We start from the raw sequence: 21,897 nt of genomic DNA on the forward strand, positions 1-21,897 counted from the left end.
GACTTCAAACTCCTGGATATCTGGCTCTAGGTGAGTGACCATACCACTGTGGTTATCTGGGTAATTAAGACCTTTCTTGTATAGTTCTTGTATGTATTCTTGCCACCTCTTAATTTCTTCTGCTTCTATTAGGTCCTTACTGTTTCTGTCCTTTATGTGCCCATCCTTGCATGAAATGTTTCCTTGATATCTCCAGTTTTCTTGAAGAGATCTCTAGTCTTTTCCATTCTACTGTTTTCCTCTATTTCTTTCCACTGTTCACTTAAGAAGGCTTTCTTCTCTCTCCTTGCTATTTATTCTCGGGAACTCTGCATTCAGTTGGGTACATCTTTTCCTTGCTCCTTTGCCTTTCAGATCTCTTTCCTCAGCTATGCCTTCTTGCATTTCTTTTTCTTTGGGATGGTTTTGGTCACTGCCTCCTGTACAATGTTACGAATCTCTGTGCACAGTTCTTCAGGTTTTCTGTCTACAAGATATAATCCCTTGAATCTATTCATCACCTTGACTGTATAATCATAAGGGATTTGACTTGGGTCATACCTGAATGGCCTGTTGGTTTTCCCTACTTTCTTCAATTTAAGCCTCAATTTTACAATAAGGACCTGAGCTACAATCAGCTCCCAGGTCTTGTTTTTGCTGACTGTAGAGAGCTTCTACATCTTCAACTGCAGAGAATAAAATCAATCTGACTCTGGTATTGATCATTTGGTGATGTTCATGTGTAGAGATGTCCTTTGCATTGTTGTAAAAGGGTATTTGTTATGACCAATGTGTTCTCTTGACAAAATCCTGTTAGTCTTTGCTCTGCTTCATTTTGTACTCCAAGGCCCAACTTGCCAATTACTCCAGGTATCTCTTAACTTACTACTTTTGCATTCCAATCTCCTATGATGAAAAGGACATCTTTTCTTGGTTCTAGAAAGTCTTGTAGGTCTTCATTTAACTGGTCAACTTCAGCTTATTCAGGATTAGTGGTTGGGGCACTGACTTGGATTACTGTGCTGTTGTATAAATTATAAGCTATATAATAATAAATTATATAATTATTGGAAATAAACCAAGAGCATCCTGTCATTTTTGAAAATGTATCCAAGTACTACATTTTGGGCTCTTTTGTTGACTATGAGGGCTACTGCATTTCTTCTAAGGGATTCTTGCCCACAGTAGTAGATATAGTGACCATCTGAATTAAATTCTCCCATTACTATCCATTTTAGTTCCCTGATTCCTAAGATGTCAGTGTTAAGTCTTGCCATCTCCTATTTGACCATGTCCAATTTCCCTTGATTCATGTTGATTCCAGGTTTATGCAATATTGTTCTTTACAGGACTGGACTTTACCTTTACTACCAGTCACATCCACAACTGAGCATTGTTTCCACTTTGGTCCAGTTGCTTCATTCTTTCTGGAGCTATTTGTAATTGCCCTCCGGTCTTCCTCAGTAGCACACTGGACACCTTCTGACCTGGGGGGTTCATCTTCCGGTGTCATATCTTTTTGCCCTTTCATACTGCTCATGGGGTGCTCATGGCAGGCACTCGAGCAGTTTGCCATTCCCTCCTCCAGGGCACCACATTTTGTCAGAACTCTTCACTGTGACCATCCATCTTGGGTGGCCTTGCAGAGCATGGCTTATAGCTTCATTGAATTATGCAAGCCCACTTACCACAATAAAGCTGTGACCCATAAAGGGGATCAGTACAGCTAAAGCCTTATCAAGATTACTAATATTTTCAAAATAACTGACTTTTGGCTCCACTGATTTTCTCTATTGTTTTCCTGTTCTCTCATTTACCACTTCTAATCTTTATTCTTTTCTTCTGTTTGCTGTGCTTCATTTGCTGTTTTTTCCCCAGTGTCTTAAAGTGGAAGGTTAGGTTATTGATTTAAGACATTTCTTTTTCAGTAGATGGATTTACAGCTTCATCCTACACATTTTGGTATGTTTTGCTTTTTATTCATTTAAAGTTTTAATATGTTGTTCTTTCATTTTCATTCATTTCAAATTAGTTTCTAATTTCCTTTGAAAGTGAAAGTGAAGTCGCTCAGTCACGTCTGACTCTTTGCGCCCCATGGGCTGTAGCCTACCTCTGTCCATGGGATTTTCCAGGCAATAGTCCGGGAGTGGATTGCCATTTCCTTCTCCAGGGGATCTTCCCAACCCAGGGATCGAACCCGGGTCTAGGTATTCTTTTTTGATCCACTGGTTACTTAAACTGTGTTATTAAAATTTTTGCATATTTGTGGAACCTCAAATTTCTTTCTGTTAATTTTATTCCATTGTGGTCAGATAACATAATTTGTATAATTTCACTTTTTATATTTTTTAAGGCTATTTTATGGCCTCCCACATATTCTATCCTGGAGAATTTTCTATGTGTACTTGGGAAGAATATATATTTCACTGTTCCTAGTTGGAACATTCTATAGATATATTAGGTACAATTGATTTCTAATTTTGTTTATAGTGTTGTTTATGACTTTTATTTCCTTGTTGATCTTCTTCCTGGATGTTTTTCCATCGCTGAAAGTGGGGGTACTGAAGTCTCCAAATACTATTGTTGAATTATTTATTTCTCTTTGCAATTCTGTTAGTTTTGTTTCATGTATTTTTAGGGCTCTGTGTTGTTAGTTGCATATATGTTTTTAATTATAATGTCTTTCTGTTGGATTGACCCCCTTATGAAACAGAATGTCCTGCTGTCTCTAGTAACACTTTTTGTACTGAACTCTAAGTCCTCTGATATTTATATAGCCACTCCAGGTTTCTTATGGTTGTTGTCTGCATTACATATCTTAATCCTTCCTCCTCCTTTGTTATCCCTCTTGTATCTTTAAACTTAGTATGTGTCTCATACAAACAGTAAAGAATTGTATCCAAAAAATGTTTTTTTTTGATCCAGCCTGAAAATCTCTGCTTTGATGGAATGATTATTCCATTCACATTTAATGTTATTACTGTTATAGTTGGACTTATGTCTGCCATTTTAATTTTTGTTTTTTAAGTGTCTTGGAGTTTTTCCTCTATTCTTCCTTCATTGCTTTCTTTTACATTTAAGTGAGTATTTTCTAAGCGGAACGCTTTAACTCTTTTAACAATTTTTTTTACTATGTAATTTTGAGTTAGTTTCCTTCTGGTTTCTCTAGAGCTTACCATATACATTTCAACTTAGAATTACTTCAAACTGATACTTATTTCCTGTGAGATACTGACGTGTTACTCCTATATAACTCAGTTGCCTCATCCCTCTTTTTTGTGCTATTATCTCTCTATATTACAAGTCCAATAATACAGTGTTCTAATTATTATTGTATAAAATTTATGATTTTTAAAGAAGCTGGTAGAAAGCAAACAAGTATATATTCATGTTTGTTAATAAAGCTTTATTATAATTTCTATCATTTATCTATAATTTCTATCTATAATTTCTATCATTTATGTCATTTGTTTCTATGGAATAACAGAAGGAAAAGATGGGAAGTATTGAGGAAAGCTTTTTTTATAACTAAGTAAATATGAAAGGTAAAAGATTAAGAGGGTTAATTAAGAACACCCCAAAGGCAAGAAACAGAAAAATGCACAGCTTTCAAAGAATTGAGGATTTAGATAATTAAAAGCACCTAAGGTTTTCCCAGTAGTCATGTATGGATGTGAGAGTTGGACTATAAAGAAAGCTGAGTGCTGAAGAATTGATGCTTTCAAACTGTGGTATTGGAGAAGACTCTTCAAGAGTCCCCTGGACTGCAATGAGATCCAACCTGTCAATCCTAAAGGAAATCAGTCCTGAATATTCATTGGAAGGACTGATGCTGAAGCTGAAACTCCAGTACTTTGGCCACCTGATGTGAAGAACTGACTCACTGGAAAAGACCCTGATGCTAGGAAAGATTGAAGGCGGGAGGAGAAGGGGATGACAGAGGATGAGATGGTTGGATGGCATCACCGACTCAATGGACACAATGTTGAGTAAACTCTGTGAGTTGCTGATGGACAGGGAAGCCTGGTGTGCTGCAGTCCATGGGGTCGCAAAGAGTCGGACATGACTGAGCGACTGAACTGAACTGAAGCATTCAAAAAATGGATTAATAATATAAACAAGCACACTTACTGGCACAGAAATAAACTGTTATGTGAAGAAATGTGTCACAAAATTGCATAATATGATGCCATTTAGTATACTATGTCATTTGGTGCAGAGAGAGGAGGAGTAGGGTGAAAGGAGGAGGCAAAGGAAGAGAAGGGAGGGGGATGAGGCTGGAGGACCATACCAAAATGTTAGCTATGGGTCAAAGAATTACGGATAAATTTTATATTAAGGTTTCTGAATGTATATATTTAAAGTTTTTAATATTTAATGTGTATTTGTGATAAAACAATAAACTAAAAAAATTAATCCAGCAGAAATGAGCAAAAGACACAAAAAGGCAAGTCACCTTAGATGAAATAAAATGGCCAAAAATGTATGAAAAAACTTCCGCCTCTCTAGTAATGAAAGAAATGCAATGTAAGATAACGCTGAATTTATTACTTATCAAATGGGAAAGATTCTTGAAGAGGAAGATATTTAGTGTGAATAAGTGTTATAGGAAATACACTCAATACTCTGTTGATGAAAGTATAAAATGAAAATACATTCTGAAAATAAATTTAATAGTTTTTATAATATCTATAATATAATATCTATAATATCTATGCCCTTTAATTTAGCGATTCCTTTTCTGGGGAATTTATTTTAAGCAAAAGTATAGTGGCTGCTGGGCTTCCCAGGAGGCATTCGTGGTAAAGAATGTGCCTGACAATGCAGGAGATGTGGGTTGGGTTTGATCCCTGGGTGGGGAAGATCCCCTGGAGGAGGGCACGCAACCCACTCCAGGATCCTTAGCTGGAGAATCCCATGGACAGAGGAGCCTGGAAGGCTACAGTCCATGGAGTCACACAGTCAGACATGACTAAAGTGACTTAGCACTCATGCATGCATAGTGGATTATTACAACTGTTTAGCTAAAACTACTAGGGGATATTTAGGAGAATAAATTAATCTAAATACCCAAAGAGTATATAAAAGTTTATATGAAAAAGACTATACAACACATTCCAACTTTTAATAGTGTCTTTTTCTGAGTGGTAATTATTAGTATTAAAACTATTATTAAAATTTATTTTCTTCTGCTTTATCCATGTTTTCTGTCTATAATGAATAATAAATTACTTTTTGAAATGGACACAAAGTTATTTAATATTCATGCTGCCCATGAAATAAATTAGTTTCATTTCTATTTCAGTGATTTCCAAACCATATATCTAACATTTAGATAACTTTTTGAACTAATATGCAGATAGCCGAGTCAGTGATGCTAGCAAGCAGCATCAGGGACTATAGGCTCCCCCACCCTTGGTCCTGAGCATAAGCTATGTTCAGGGTGCTGTGTTACACAAGATATGTAAAAAAAGAAAGGGACATAGATTTTTGCATCCCTTTTTTTTCTTTTTATTCCTAGCTTGTGTAACACAGTGTTACAGATGTCTAAGAAACAGGTACATAAATCACAGCTACCAATCAAGGTATGCGAAAGAAATGGAGAGATGATTCTAACTGGCAGAGTGAGGGCGTGTTCTCCAGTTTACTACTGAACCAGGAAGATCATGAAACAACTAAAATTCACAGTTATCTATTCCCATATTTCATATAAATGCTTGCTATTCTTCAGAGACAGCTCACATGTCACGTCACCTTTGTTTCTGGGGGTAAGAGCACTTCTTTTGATACACTGTGACTGTGTACTCAAGTCTGAGGGCAGAGACTAAGTCTAACCCATCCTGGCACCCCTAGTTAACCTGGCATTCACTAGATATTCATCATACACTTTTCAAATTTTGTTCATTTGTTTAACATCTGGGCAAAGGAAACTTAGAAGTCATACCTGGTGGGGTTCCTTTTGTCTTCCTCAGAGATCAAAAACCAAACAAAATCTGCATAGCTCATTCGTCCCTCTTTCTGTACTGTTTTACCCCTGAAGAAAACACATGGTTACAAAGTTTCCTAAACAATTAATTACTCTTCTAAATTTAGCAGGATGACAGACTTAGGAATAAAGTAATATTTCTTTGGAAATTAAGTTAAAAAACACCACAGAATGCCGGAAATCTCATAAAGGGCAACCTCTTTCATTGCCTATCTTATTTTCAAATGCCTCGAGGATGAAATTAGAAAGCATTTGCAGATTTGAAGGAACTCTGGTTTCTAATTTGAATACAAATCAGGTCAAATACTGTTACCTGTGCTTAGATAAACAGGGCTTCCCTGATATCTCAGTTGGTAAAGAATCCACCTGTAATACAGGAGACTCCAGTTTGATTCCTGGGTCGGGAAGATCTGCTGGAGAAGGGATAGGCTACCCGCTCCAGTATTCTTGGGCTTCCCATGTGGCTCAGCTGGTAAAGAATCCGCCTGCAACGTGGGAGACCTGGGTTCGATCCTTGGGTTCGTAAGATCCCCTGGAGAAAGGAAAGGCTACCCACTCCAGTATTCTGGCCTGGAGAATCCTGTATATTAAAGTATTAATGCCATCATGTATGAAGCCACATTGCATATTTTGTAGGGTATTATCTAACCTACAGCACTGACAAATTACACAGGAAGCCTTGCTAAAAGGACATTGCTAAAGTATTACCTGTAGTTCATTTTAAAACTCAGATGGTTTTTCTTACCTTGTTACTGCCCCAGAGAATATTCTTTCAATAATCCTGTTTGATGAAGCTAAATATAAATAAAAAGTACAAAGCTAGTTAAAACATGCTCCAAAAGGTATCATTTTTGGCAAATTTATTTTCAAGTAGCCACAAGGTTAAACTTAATAATCTTCCATGATAAGAATACGAGTAGTTGAATTTTTACTTTTTATGTACAACTGATATTTTTTGAAAGAAGTAATTTGAGATAGCTTGGTCTATCAATCATTTAAAAAAGAACAGGCAAATGGATGCACCTGACAGCTGAAATATATTAATACCGTTGAGCACCAAATTGGTTCTGAATATCCTGACAAGGGAGACAAAAATGTACAAAATTTATATTGATCTTGTTATCCAACAAGACAAGACAACATTTCCTCTAAAACAAGACAGAGTTTATCCTAGCATTAAATTCAAGGGGAAACTGATTTTTGGGGATTTGAGTCAAACAATGGAGAACTGTTTTTCAGGTAGAATTTTAGAAAAGGTACCAAAAACAAACCACAAAATACTTTTCTTACATTCTTATCCTATAAAATTCCAGGATATAACATGATATACAATTTAAAAATAAATTCCATCAGTAAATTTTATTCAGAGAGAGATTATTATGTCTTAAGATAGTATATTGCATTTGATGATAGATCCTAGTAATCTGGATCAGTGTACCTCACTGTGAGTTCAAAGTAACCAAAAGCATTAGTCAAAAAAAAGGAGGTAACAATGAACCTCAGATCTAGGGATGTGGTGAGGATAGGAATCTGTTCTTTTAACAAATGCCTCGCCAATGGTAGGCACACTACAATTTCAGAACCAGTGTTGAGGTCATTAGAGAGTTAGCAGCTACCAGCATCTAACTCTTCTGTGTAGCGTTAGGTACAGTCAGCATAAAGGTTCATTACTTTGGTTGAAGAATGTTGTGAAAATGAGTGTCAGCACGGCCATTCCTGGACACATACCAAAGGCTGTATAAGGGCCCTCTAGAGTTTGTTGAGCACTGGTTTATGGGGTTAATAATTTGAAAATAAGAGGAAATAGAACAAAAGGCAGCTACATAGGAAAGGCAGAGATATTTATTTCTGAAGTCTTTCTTTAGATTTGGAAGGTTTAACTTCCTAAAACTGCAGATCATGTTGTCCCATTAAGGACAGTTTGGTGGGTAGGCAATTACACAGAGTTTCAGTGGCCCCTTCGTTGTGCAGGCCGAGATGCCTGCTTTTCTGGACTTCATCCCTTTAACATGCCTCTAATGAGTTACTATATGTGTATATACAATATTTTAGGCGCTACTGAGAACTACGTTTATGACAGCCAGAAAAGGTGCTTTAGAGCCCATAGGGTTTTGTGTGATCTCTTGAGGCTAGCTCATGTTATACAGATGATCTGGCCACTGATGATCAAAAAGGGCATAGCTAATAAAGCTGATCCAATACCCCTATAAATATCTCCATCTTTATACTATGCTTGTAATAGGAAAGTATGACTATAGGCATAACACAGAGATACTGTGGGTTCAGTTCCAGGTCACCTCAATACAGTGAATATCACAATAAAGTGAGTCATATGAATTTTTTGGTTTCCCAGTGCATATGGGTTATATTTGTACTATACTATAGTCTATTATGTGTTTAATAGCAGTTATGTCTTTAAAAAACCAATGTATATAAAAATATTTTATTGCTAAAAAAATGCTAATAATCATCTGAGCCTTCAGCAAACTGTAATCTTTTTGCTGGTGGAGGGTCCTGCCACCACCAATGTTGGTGGCTGCTGACTGATCAGGGTGATGGTTGTTGAAGGCTGGGGTGGCTTTGGCAATTTCTTAAGACTACAATGAAATCTGCCACATAGATCGACTCTTCCTTTCACAAATGATTACTCTGTTATGTGCAATGTAGTTTGACAGCATTTCACCCATAGCAGAAATTCTTTCAAAATTGGCGACAATCTTCTCAAACCTTGCTGCTGCTTTATCAATTAAGTTCATGTAATATTCTAAATCCTTTGTTGTCATTTCAACAGTCTTCACACTGTCTTTGCCAGGAGTAGATTCCATCTCAAGAAAGTGCTCTCTTTGCTCATCCATAAGCAGCAACTCCTCATCTGTTAACGTTTGATTATGGGATTGTAGTGATTCAGCCACATCTTCAGGCTCCTCCTCTGATTTTAGTTCTCTTGCTCTTTTTACCGCATCTGTAGTTGCTTCCTCCACTGAAGTCTTGCACCCCTCAAAACATGCATGAGAATTCGAACTGACTTCTAAGTTCCTGTTCATGTTGGTATCCTGCCCTCATGAATCATGAATGGTCTTAATGGCATCTAGAATGGTGATCCTTTACAGTAGGTTCTCAATGGACTTTGCCCAGATCCATCAGAGGAATCATTACCTATGGTAGCTATGCCCTTATGAAATATATTTCTTGAATAAGACTTGAAAGTTGAAATTACTCTTTGATCCATTAGGTGCAGAATGGATGTTGTGTCAGTAGGCATTTAAAGAACATTAATCTCATTGCACAATCTCCATCAGAGCTCTTGAGTGACCAGGTGCACTGTCAATCAGGGTCATATTTTGAATCTTTTTTTTTTTTTTTTTTCTGAGCAGTAGGTCTCAACAGTGGGCTTAAAATATTCAGAAAATCATGTTGTAAACAGATGTGCTGTTATTCAGGCTTTGTTGTTCCACTTGCAAAGTGCAGGCATAAAGAGATTTAGCATAATTCTTAAGGGCCTTTGGATCTTTGGAATGGTAAATAAGCACTGTTTTCACCTTAAAGTCACTACCTGCACTGCATTAACCCCTAAAAAGACAGTCAGCCTGTCCTTTGAAGGTTTGAAGCCAGGCACTGACTTCTCTCTAGATATGAAAGTCCTAGATGGCATCTTCTTTCAACAGAAGGCTGTTTTGTCTACATTGGAAATCTGATGTTTAGTGTAGCCACTTTCATGATCTTAGCTAGATCTTCTAGATAACTTGTTGTTTCACCTTGCACTTTCATATTATAGAGATGGCTTCTTTCCTTAAACCTCATGAACCAGTTTCTGCTAGTTTCAAACTTTTCTCCTGTAACGTCCTTACTTCTCTTAGCCTTCACAGTTGAAGACAACCTTGCTCTGGATTAGAATCTGGCCTCAGGGAATGTTGTGGCTGGTGTGGTCTTCTATCCAGCCTACTAAAATTTTCTACATATCAGCAAACAAAGTGTTTCACTTTCTTTTTCTTCTTTTTTGGCTGCATCACACAACCTGTGGGATCTTAGTTTCCTGGCCAGGGATTGAACATGGGCTCTCGGCAGTGAAAGCGTGGAGTCTTAACTGCTGGATCAGCAGGGAATTCCCTGCTTCACTTTCTTATTCATGTGTTCACTGGAATAGCACTTTTAATTTCCTTCAAGAACTTTTCATTCACAGCTTGGCTAACTGGCACAAAAAAGCCTAGCTTTCAGCCTATCCTAGCTTTCAACATGCCTTCCCCTCTAAGTTTCTAGCTTTTGATTTGAGGTCAGAGATGTGCCACTCTCTCTTTCATTTGAACACTTAGAGACCATTTATGGTATGTATTAACTGGCCTGATTTCAATATTGCTGTCTCAGGGAACAGGGAGACCGGAGGAGAGGGAGAGAGATGGGGAAGACTTGGTGAAACACTCAGAACACCAACAACAGTTATCAACTAAGCTTTCTGTCGCCTAGGTGTGGTTCATGGCACCCCAAAACAATTATAATAGTAACATCAAAGATCACTGACCACAGAGCATCGTAACAAATATAATGTTATATATCAATAAGTCAATAAAATTTTGACATATTGTAAGAATTACCAAAATGTGACAAAGACACAAAATGCACAAATGCTGTTGGAAAGATGGCACTGACAAGACCTGCTCAATGCAGGGCTGCCACAAACATTCAACTTGTTAAAAAAAAAAAGCTCTATTTGCAAAGTATAATAAAGCAAAGTGAATTAAAATGAGGCACACCTACCTGTATTTAGAGAAAGACAGATACAGTACTAAAACGATTTTTTATCAATAAGTATGATTTAGTATTTCCTCTTGATGCCTGGTTGGCATGTGAACTTTTGAGAACTAGAACTCTGTTTGCTAAACATGGAAAGGTCTGTGAATATTGACATGTAGAATGAACCTTTTCTTCTAGCATAGATACAGTAAATAACAGAAACAAAGCATTTATTTAAGATTTGTACTTTGCTACATCTAAAAGGATAAAGGCTTATAAATAGGGACAATCTTATGAGAGAAGAATGAATCAATGTATCTTGGTGCTTGGTTAAGAATATGCAATCAGCAGATAATAGATTCTAAGTTTACTACTGGTCAAAATGAAGTAAAAAGGGTAGTAACATGTGATATATAATTTTTTGTTTTCTGGCAAAAGAAAGCACACCAAATTCATCTGCAGAGAAACTATGTTTTCTAGAGCTAAATTCCAAAAAGTTTTATGAATCCTTGAAAGCACTGGCAAGTTAGAAACATCATTTTCTATTTCTAGTTTTTTAAGGAATCTCCACACTGTTCTCCATAGTGGCTGTACTAGTTTGCATTCCCACCAACAGTATAAGAGGGTTCCCTTTACTCCACACCCTGTCCAGCATTTATTGCTTGTAGACTTTTGGATCACAGCCATTCTCACTGGCGTGAAATGGTACCTCATTGTGGTTTTGATTTGCATTTCTCTGATAATGAGTGATGTTGAGCATCTTTTCATGTGTTTGTTAGCCATCTGTATGTCTTCTTTGGAGAAATGTCTGTTTAGTTCTTTGGCCCATTTTTTGATTGGGTTGTTTATTTTTCTGGTATTGAGCTGCAGGAGTTGCTTGTATATTTTTGAGATTAGTTGTTGTCAGTTGCTTTATTTGCTATTATTTTCTTCCATTCTGAAGGGTGTCTTTTCACCTTGTTTATAGTTTCCTTTGTTGTGAAGAAGCTTTTAAGTTTAATTAGGTCTCATTTGTTTATTTTTGCTTTTATTTTCAGTATTCTGGGAGGTGGGTCATAGAGGATCCTGCTGTGATTCATGTTGGAGAGTGTTTTGCCTATGTTCTCCTCTAGGAGTTTTACAGTTTCTGGTCTTACAGTTAGATCTTTAATCCATTTTGAGTTTATTTTTGTGTATGGTGTTAGAAAGTGTTCTAGTTTCATTCTTTTACAAGTGGTTGACCAGTTTTCCCAGCACGACTTGTTAAAGAGATTGTCTTTTCTCCATTGTATATTCTTGCCCCCTTTGTCAAAGATAAGGTGTCCATAGATGCAATCCATAGACCCAGCAATCCCACTGCTGGGCATACACACTGAGGAAACCAGAATTGAAAGAGACATGTGTACCCCAATGTTCATCACAGCACTGTTTATAATAGCCAGGACATGGAAGCAACCTAGATGTCCATCAGCAGATGGATAAGAAAGCTGTGGTATATATACACAATGGAGTATTACTCAGCCATTAAAAAGAATATATTTGAATCAGTTCAAATGAGGTGGATGAAACTGGAGCCTATTATACAGAGTGAAGTAAGCCAGAAAGAAAAACACCAATACAGTATACTAACACATATATATGGAATTTAGAAAGATGGTAACAATAACCCTGTATGCAAGACAGCAAAAGAGACACAGGTGTATAGAACAGTCTTTTGGACTCTGTGGGACAGGGAGAGGGTGGGATGATTTGGGAGAATGGTATTGAAACATGTATAATATCATATAAGAAACGAATCGCCAGTTCAGCTTCGATTCAGGATACAGGATGCTTGGGGCTGGTGCACTGAGATGACCCAAAGGGATGATATGGGGAGGGAGGTGGGAGGGGGGTTCAGGATGGGGAACATGTGTATACCCGTGGTGGATTCATGTTGATGTATGGCAAAACCAATACAATATTGTAAAGTAATTAGCCTCCAATTAAAATAAATAAATTTAAATTAAAAAAAAAGAAACATCATTTTCATCCTTAGCTGTTTATAAATAGTGTCAATTGAGAATTTATAAAGGTGTATATAATTTTCTTTCAAATAAACTTTACATAGATGTGGTTCTTATTGAATTCACCAGGAGAAAACCAGCATCACTATAAAGACTCATCCATTCATCAAAACCAAGACTCTAATTTCTTACTTACCTACAAACCCCTTCTCCTAAACCTGGTTTCTAGATAAAAACTTAGTATCTTCACTTATTTCTACTTTAAAATTCTTGGCTTTTTCAAGAAGATTTGATTAGATACATAATTTAAGAAATGGGAATTCCCCATAATGAGTGAGCACAATTTAACTCTTGTTTCCTTCAAAATAGCTAAGTCAACATCCACAGAAACACTCACCCTGGTCATTGTATCGAGATAGATCGGCCTGGCTGATGTAGAGGTCATGATCACTATCTAGTTCCCAGAATTTACAATAAATAACATAGAAGTGTTCATAGGAGAAGTAATCTGTGATTTGGTTTATATCTTCTTCTTCTTCCAAAAGGGCTAGAGTCTGAAATGGTATGAATAAAAGGATTATTTTATTTTAAAAATATGAAGACCCAGCTTTGGCCATTATTCAGATTCTAGTACATTTTTATTCTAAACTGAATTAAAAAATTTGGTTTTGGTACCAAACCAGGAAATTTACTAAGCAACATCATCCTATCTTTTAATCAATTGACCAATCTGCAAGCATTTATGAACTCTGTACTATTTTTAGCAAAGAATATGGAGGATTCAAAAGCAAGGAAAGGGAAGAACTATCACCAAGAGAACTGCAGCCTATCAAAGGTCCCCCGACGAGGAAGCACAGAACAATCAGACAACAGACTTTCAATTACATGACCGTAAGCTGACACTGCTTTTAACTTTTCAGATTTACGAAAAGTGGTCTTATATCTATTCTGTTATGAAGAGTGGGCATCCACATGCAGGGTTTGGCTTTGTAATGGCATCAAGTTTACCAGAAAGGTGACTCATGTATACCTCTGTGATAGTGTGGGGCAGCCTGGTATAAAAGGCATGGGGGTAGAGCTGCAGGGCCCTGAACTAGAAATATTATCTGGGTCTCTCTTGACTCCCTGTGTGCCCCTAGGATAAACACCCAAACCAATCATTTTTGAGTGCAGAATTCTTATTATCAGTCAACATATAAGTGGCCAGACATATATGAAGACCTTTTTAGAAAGATTCAGAAAAAAAAAAAGATAAACCATAAGGAAACTCAGGAAATAGAAAAAACAAAGTGAGATGACAGAAATAAGATCAGATATATCAATAGTCGGGACATCCATCATAGCTCAGTTGGTAAAGAATCTGCCTGCAATGAAGGAGACCCAGGTTCAATTTCTGGGTTGAGAGGATCCCCTGGAGAAGGAAATGGCAACCCACCCCAGTACTCTTGCCTGTAGGTTCCCATGGACAGAGGAGCCTGGCAGGCTATAGCTCATGGGTTGCAAGAGTCAGACATGACTTAGCGACTAAACCACTGCCACATCAACAATCACAATAAAGGTAAAGAGATAAATCTCTCTATTAAAAGATTTTCAGATTAAGAATAAAACTCAGATCCAAAAAGCATATCTAGGTATATGTTGTCCATAAGAGATAAGTCTGACAGAGGATGAGATGGTTGGATGGCATCACCAACTTGATGGACTTGAGTTTGAACAGGTTCCAGGAGTTGGTGATGGACAGGGGAGCCTGGAGTGCTGCAGTCCATGGGGTTGCAAAGAGTCGGACATGACTGAATGACTGAACTGAACTTAAAATTTTAAAGTAAGGTTAAAATATATACTAGCTAAATCTTAGAAAGAAGGCATGTCAATATTAGAAAATAAAATGGAATCCAAGGTGAAAAGCATTATAAGAAAGATAACTATTAATATTTCATAATGCAAATTATTACTTTGATAAGATTCATTTTCTAAAATGTGAATACTGGAAATCCAAAATACCTTGGCAAATTGAAAACAAGATAAATTATGAAATTATGGTAAAAGAGACTCAATGAAAGATTTTACAGCCAGTAAAAATTATAAAGTCTACATAGAAACATGACATGCTAAGTGCAAAATATAGGATATACAACTGTACACACTAAGAACTATATTAAATTCTAAAATCCAAATATGCATGTGAATACGACTAGAAGTACACATAAAAATATTAGTTTTATTAGGGTACTAAAATATGCTTTCTCTTCTGTTTTCCACACTTGCTTGTAATGTTTTTATACAATGATTGTTAATGTATAAAGCAGAATATGTAAGATAAAATAAATCTTGAGAAGCAGGGGGCTCTCATTTTCATCTACTGGATTGTTATAAAATGAAAAAAATGAATCACTTCTGCTGTTGGTGAGTATGTGAATTTAAGTATGCATTAGCGCAGGCATTTAGGAGGGTAACTTGGCAGGATCTATGAAACTGAAAATGCACACACCATCTGATCCAGGATTTTCCTTCCAGTAGTCTATTTTAGAGATATTCGTACTCATATGGACATAAGAGGGGAGTGTAAGGGTGTTTGCTGCATTACTCTAATAGGGAGAATATGAAACGACTTGAACATCTTCAATATGTATGTAATTACAGCATAGCCATGCCACAGATTATGCTGTAGTTAAAAGAATGAGATAGAGTTATATTGATCGAAATGAAAAAACATCAAGACATACTGTTAAGTTAAAAAAAGTTAATAGAAAATAAGTGTGGTCTCACATATTAAAAAAAATTCATAAAAGCAGCCATCTAGAACAAAACTAAATAAATACTCCATACATTTATACTCCATACACATGCATAAAAAGGAATAAAACCACAGATAATATGGGTTCCCTCTGATAAAAGGAGTGAAATGGCAGGATAAAGAGATAAATAGTGACTTCTGGTTATTATTTTATACATGTTTACATTATTTGAACATTTTATGTGCATACATTCAGGTACTAACAGGCAAACTAAGGAGAGGGTTAGGGAAGAAAATAGAGGGAAGCAGAATACTTGAGCTCGTTCAGTCACTTAGTAGCTGTATGATCTTATCCAAGTCATTCAACCATATTTGGGCCTCAGAGTTTATTGTAAGTAAGAAAAATCTGGAATAATGATCTAGAAATACAAACAATATGCATCAGGAATGTTAGGATTATCATTCTTCAGATGTAAGGCCTTTTTTCAATGGAATTCTTGCCATCTCAACCCATCCCATGTAACCTCCTGAGAGCTCAGGCAAAAACCAGATGTTTAATAAATATTAATAAAGACTCTAATGACGACTTTTCATGTATTAGAATAAGAAATGTCTGCATATCTATTATAGACTGGTAATTTCGCCAATTTTGTCTGTCCCAGATGAAGACGGGAAAAAAGTAAGAGTGTAAACAAAGTTGTATTATTCACCCAAGTTTCATTTAGTATAATTTATTTAAAATAAAACATTTCATTTCCTTTCAAGTGTGACCAATTCTACTTTCTTTAAGTTAGTAGAAATGCTTGAAAAATCAAGCATGAAAACTGCCTCGGTAAAAGGCACCCACTAGTGATCAATACTTTCTCATTTGGTAAAAAAAATTAATTGAATGAAATACATTCTTTCTTAAAAGGAATTTTCAGTATTTTTCTCCAGCAGGAGCTGGATAAAGAGTCATTGCTCAAAGGAACAAGTTGAAACTCCTCCATTTGTTTTGCCAGGCTCTTCCCAACCTGGCCCTGTCTCACCCCTCAGGCCTCATCACTGGTCACTGATCACTCTCTCCTTGGAGCCTGTGGCCACTTCAGACTGTCCTGCAGTTCCTGAACATGACACTTTCACGCATCTGGGCCTTTGCTTACGCTGCTTGCTCTATCTGGAATCCCCTTTTCTTTTAATTTTTTTATCTGTAAACACTTGATATCTTCAAGGTCAAGATCACATGCCAGTCATACTGTGAAGCCTTCATTGCATATTTATGACACATTTCTGTGGAATTTTTCAAGTCAGGTGTGGCTGTCTGTACACTTTTCTCTTTTGTTCCATAGTGCATGCCCTGATGCGAAAATCGCTTGTTACTCATCTTTGTTCCCCCAACACATCCCAGGTAGCAGATAACTGCTTAATAACTGAAAATAGTGACTTTGCAAATAATATGGCTTTGCACATAATGAGCATGCAAATATTTGTTAAATGAAGTTAACACTGTCATTTAAATTGCTCCTTAAATATAAATTTCAATGAAAGGCATACTTGCAAAAAGTTGCTTTTTCTTATCTCTGTTGCAGTAATTTTTCCACTCCAAGATCTGTTGACTGTGTAGAATATTCTCTGAATAACCTGGTTCCAGAAGGAAAACAAAACCAAATAAAAGCATTAAAGATACCTATTATATTATCAAAGGCCATCTTATGAATATTCTTTGAACCAAGCTAAGTTTTGTGATTGTATCCAGTGTCATTTCTAGTAAAAGTGTTTAAAAATCTACATCGATATACTTTACATCTGCCCTTATAATTCTAAGAATAAAAAGATTCTTTGCTCACAAGTCTGCATTTCCTAGGTGCCTACATGTTACTTTTTTTTTTTTTTTAACCTTTCATACAGTGATGCCTGATTCAAGTAGGGCCTATTAGGCTAGGTGTTCTTGGAAAGCACAAGAGGTGAGAAGTATACACTGGGTTGGCTTAACAATTACTGGGTCAGAAGAATGGCTGCCAATGTGGTATGTTTCAAGAGGGCATTATTCCAGTTAGGATAGCCTTATCCATTGGTGTTTTGAAGACCTACAGACTCTGGAAACTCAGATACATTTGGGATAATTTATATCCCAAGTCCTTACTTGGGCATGAACAATTTTGTTACTAACTGGGTTTTAGTAAGTTTAACAAAGGTGAAACTCTGGAGAAGACCAGGACAAGATGAAAGTGGAGGAGGAAGGATGGCAAGTGTGTCTGAAATTGAGGATGTATATGCTGTGGTGGAGAGAGGACTGGGGAAGGAAGACAGGCTGCAGTCCTGGAGGTAGGAGGCCACGGTGCATTCTTTCAACTTTACCTGGCTTATTCCCACCCATTTAGTTTGCCCTTGACCTGGTAGTTTTTTTTTTTTTTTTTTTTTCATTTTTCCTTTTCTCCAAAAAGAAGCAAAGGTGAGAAAAGCAATTAAACAAGGTTTTTGGTATACTGGCTTTGATTTTGATTATCTAATGATATGGAAATTCTGTATCCTTCGTGGTTTTTATCATAGAAGAGATTAGATCCCTATAAAAAGGCTATTTTAGTGCATGAAGAACAAAAAGGGGAAGACATTTAGACATCTATCCTAAACTAAACTACTATTCTGTTTCTGGACTCTTTGCAAACAGAGTGATTTCCAAGAATAAGAGGAAAAAACTAGCCTCATGATGAGGGTCCAGACTTCTGGCACCCGGCATTTCTCACCCCACCTTTGCTATCAGTGCTAACGTACCCTGATCCTTCAGAATCCAGCTCAATCACCAGCTCCATAGGAAGCCCCAGAACAGGGACTTGGGCTGAGCTGTCTTCTGTGCTCCTGACGTCACCCATGTCTCCTTCAGTCATCCTGTGGTTATATTCTAGACACAGGTACACCCGACTGTCACCACCTCCAAACTCTAAGGAACCTGGTGTTTTTTCATGTGCATCCCAGTGCCTGATACATTGCTCTGCCTATATCATCAGGTGGTCAATAACTACATGATAATTTAAGGAGAACTGAGGTATAATGAACATACATTAGTTTTTGGCATACTAATGATTTAATATTTGTGTATATTGTGAAGGGCTTTCCCGATGGCTCAGCAGGTAAAGAATCCACCTGAAATGTAGGAGACACAGGTTCAATTCCTGGGTCAAGAAAATTCCCTGGAGGATGGCAGGGCAATCCACTCCAGTATTCTTGCTGGGAAAATCCCAGGGATAGAGGAGTCTGGTGGGTTAAGGTCCATGGAGTCGCAAAGAGCTTGACGTGGCTGAAGCGACTGAACATATATATTGTGAAATGATCACCACTTCACATGAATGAAGTGAAGATGAAATGTCTACTTAACACCCACCACTGTAGTTACAGAGTTTCTTTTCTTAAGATTTACTCATAGTAATTTTCAAATATGCAGTATAGTATTATGATCTATAGTTACCATGCTGTACATTATATCCCCATGACTAATTTATTTTACAACTGGAAGTTTATGCCTTCTGATTTTCTTCACCCATTTCCCCCTCTCCCCATCTCTCACCTCTGGCAATCCTCAGTCTGTTCTCTGAGTTTATGAAGTTTTCTTTTTTTTCTTAAAGATTTATATCATACAGTATTTATCTTTCTCTGACTGATTTCACTTGGCACAATGCCCTCAAGGCCCATCTATAAATGGCAAGATTTCACTCTTTTCTAATGGATGAAAAATATTTCATTGTATATATATTCTGAAAGGGAAAGTTTCTCAGTCGTGTCAGACTCTTTGCGACCCCATTGACTATGCAGTCCACTGAATTCTCCAGGCCAGAATACTGGAGTGGGTAGCCTTTCCCTTCTCCAGGGGATCTTCCCAACCCAGAGACTGAACCCAAGTCTCCTGCACTGTGGGCAGATTCAGCTCCCAGCTGAGCTACAAGGGAAGCCCAAGAATACTGGAATGGGTAGCCTATCTCTTCTCCGGGGGATCTTCCCAACCCAGGAATATAACCAGGTCTCCTGAATTGCAGGCAGATTCTTTAACAACTGAGCTATCAGGGAAGCCCACATCTTCTGTATCCATTCATCTGTTAATGAACATTTAGCTTGTTTCCATATATTGGCCATTGTAAATAAGTGAAAGTGAAAGTGAAGTCGCTCAGTTGTGTCCCACTCTTTGAGACCCTGTAGCCCACCAGGTTCCTCCATCCATGGGATTCTCCAGGCAAGAATACTGGAGTGGGATGCCATTTCCTTCTCCAGGGGCATCTTCCCAAGCCAGAGATGGAAATAAGGCCATAGTAAATACAGGGGTGTGTGTGTCTTTTCAGGTTAGTGTTTCTGTTTTCTTTGGATGAATACCCAGAAGCGGAATTGCCAAATTAGCTCTATATTAATTTGTTTGAGGAACTTCCACTGGTTGCGCCAATTTACATTCTTTTCTCCACATCTTTGTTATTTCTTGTCTTTTTGATGAAAGCCATTCTAACAAGTGTGAGGTGATATCTCACTTTAGTTTTGATTTGAATTTCCCTGATGATTAGTAGTGTTGAACATCTTTTCATGTACCTATTGGCCATCTGTATGTCTTCTTTGGAAAATTGCTTGATAAATTAATGAGGTTGGAAAGCTGTGTAACAAAGACTTCTTAGTTATATTTGTAATAGAGACATATGTGTTGGATTCATAGCTAGCTAATTGAATAAACTCCAGAGTTTTGAACAGCAGATGGATGTAACCTAGGGAAGTAATTAATATTTTACATAAATCAGTATTGTTGTCTATGATTTATTGATAGGCTACATATAAGATATACAGAAAATATAAAACAGGAAACTGTGTACAAAATTATTGTGAAAGATTCTACTGGACGAGAGTGTAGATGTGATCATGATCTGAAGGGCTATCAGATGGAAGAAGTTGATTTGCTTTGCATTGCATCACAGTGTAGAACTAGAACTGGAATTACTAGAACTACTGGATAGAAATGCTTCAATGTAAATAAGAGTTCCCTAAAATTAGCCCTATTAAGCAATGGGTTGATGAAGTAGAGAAGTTTCTTCTCACCAAGTTATTTACGCAGAAACTCACAGGATTCCTATGTTAGGTGGGAGCAGGGACTAACTGATGTCTATAACTTCTCTACTGGCTCCACTCAGACTCTGAATGAGGTGCTTCAGGGCAGAGAATAGAGGATCTTAGGCCAGAAATTATATATATATATATATGAAAATAAAAATTAAGAATATCTTTTATTATAGTTCCATGTTCCTTTTCTCAAGTTAAAGTCAATTACAACACATATTCTGAAGGAGATAAGCCCTGCGATTTCTTTGGAAGGAATGATGCTAAAGCTGAAACTCCAGTACTTTGGCCACCTCATGCGAAGAGTTGACTCATTGGAAAAGACTGAAGCTGGGAGGGGTTGGGGGCAGGAGGAGAAGGAGACGACCAAGGATGGCTGGATGGCATCAGTGATTCGATGGATGTGAGTCTGAGTGAACTCCGGGAGTTGGTGATGGACAGGGAGCCCTGGAGTGCTGCAGTTCATGGGGTCGCAAAGAGTCGGACACAACTGAGCGACTGAACTGAACTGACAACACATATTATTATACCAAGCTTTACATTATTAGATTTTGTCCTTATTTCTTGATTCTGAATATAAAATTAACTTTAAGTCTAAGTTTCCTATCTACCTAAATTTTATATATATATATATATATATATATATAAACTCCTTAAATATTTTATATTACTTATGGAGGTACTATGTTATACTTAAAAGTATAAAACTTGAGTCTGTATTTTTGCTTATTTTATTCTTTTTTCATTTTTTGTTCTCACAGAATTTTTAAAATTTGTCAACATTTTGAATATCAAGTAATTTCCTATTTTAGCATCTGATAAGCTACTTGCCTCGTACTGTAAAAACCTGTACATGTATACCATTCTTCCATAGCCTAAATCTCCTTATTCAGCAGCCCCACTCTATCAGCACATTTATTGGGTTCCACAATACTGATTCAGCATTTTAACTTATTGAGGGAGGGGCACCATCTAGTGGTAAGAGCATGTAGCTGCTGGTTCTACACGAATTGCAGCTCCCCCCCCGCCCCCGCCCTAACTTTTGGTCTACCAGTTTTAGGTTTTTAAAATGGAAATTAAGAAAAATATAAAAACGTCAAAAAACGTAAAAATTAATAGCAGTAAGAATATCTACATGCTACCAATGAGAGAAATGAAATTGGATAATTTTTCACCAGGGGATCTCTAGTCAACTTGATAGACAATTTGAATTATAAATCAGTTTTTCTTTATATCTACTCAACTGGAAGTTTCTAATTCACAATTTCAGATCACCGGGAATGGAAGGGGGCTTGCCTGGTGGCTCAGACCGTAAAGAACCTGCTTGCAAGCAGGAGACCTGGGTTCAGTCCCGGGGTTGTGAAGATCCCCTGGAGAAGTGATGGCTACCCACTCCACCATTCTTGCCTGGCGAATTCCATGGACAG

At 37.2% G+C, this 21,897-nt stretch overlaps 1 protein-coding gene across 5 annotated transcripts in view; it reads right to left on the reverse strand.

Moving 5' to 3' along the window:
- PPP2R3A (protein phosphatase 2 regulatory subunit B''alpha) overlaps positions 1-21,897 on the reverse strand; it is a 239,025-nt gene that overhangs the window by 74,257 nt on the left and 142,871 nt on the right. For all 5 annotated transcript variants that reach the window (XM_042236740.1, XM_060395536.1, XM_015092650.3 and 2 more), the window contains 4 exons: positions 16,943-17,029; positions 13,073-13,229; positions 6,711-6,759; positions 5,924-6,013 (listed from right to left, as the gene is read on the reverse strand). In XM_042236740.1, coding sequence (XP_042092674.1) covers positions 5,924-6,013; positions 6,711-6,759; positions 13,073-13,229; positions 16,943-17,029 — 383 coding nt within the window. The remainder of the gene's footprint in view (positions 1-5,923; positions 6,014-6,710; positions 6,760-13,072; positions 13,230-16,942; positions 17,030-21,897) is intronic.

Source organism: Ovis aries, chromosome 1, assembly GCF_016772045.2.
Source record: "Ovis aries strain OAR_USU_Benz2616 breed Rambouillet chromosome 1, ARS-UI_Ramb_v3.0, whole genome shotgun sequence".
Lineage (NCBI taxonomy): Eukaryota > Metazoa > Chordata > Mammalia > Artiodactyla > Bovidae > Ovis > Ovis aries.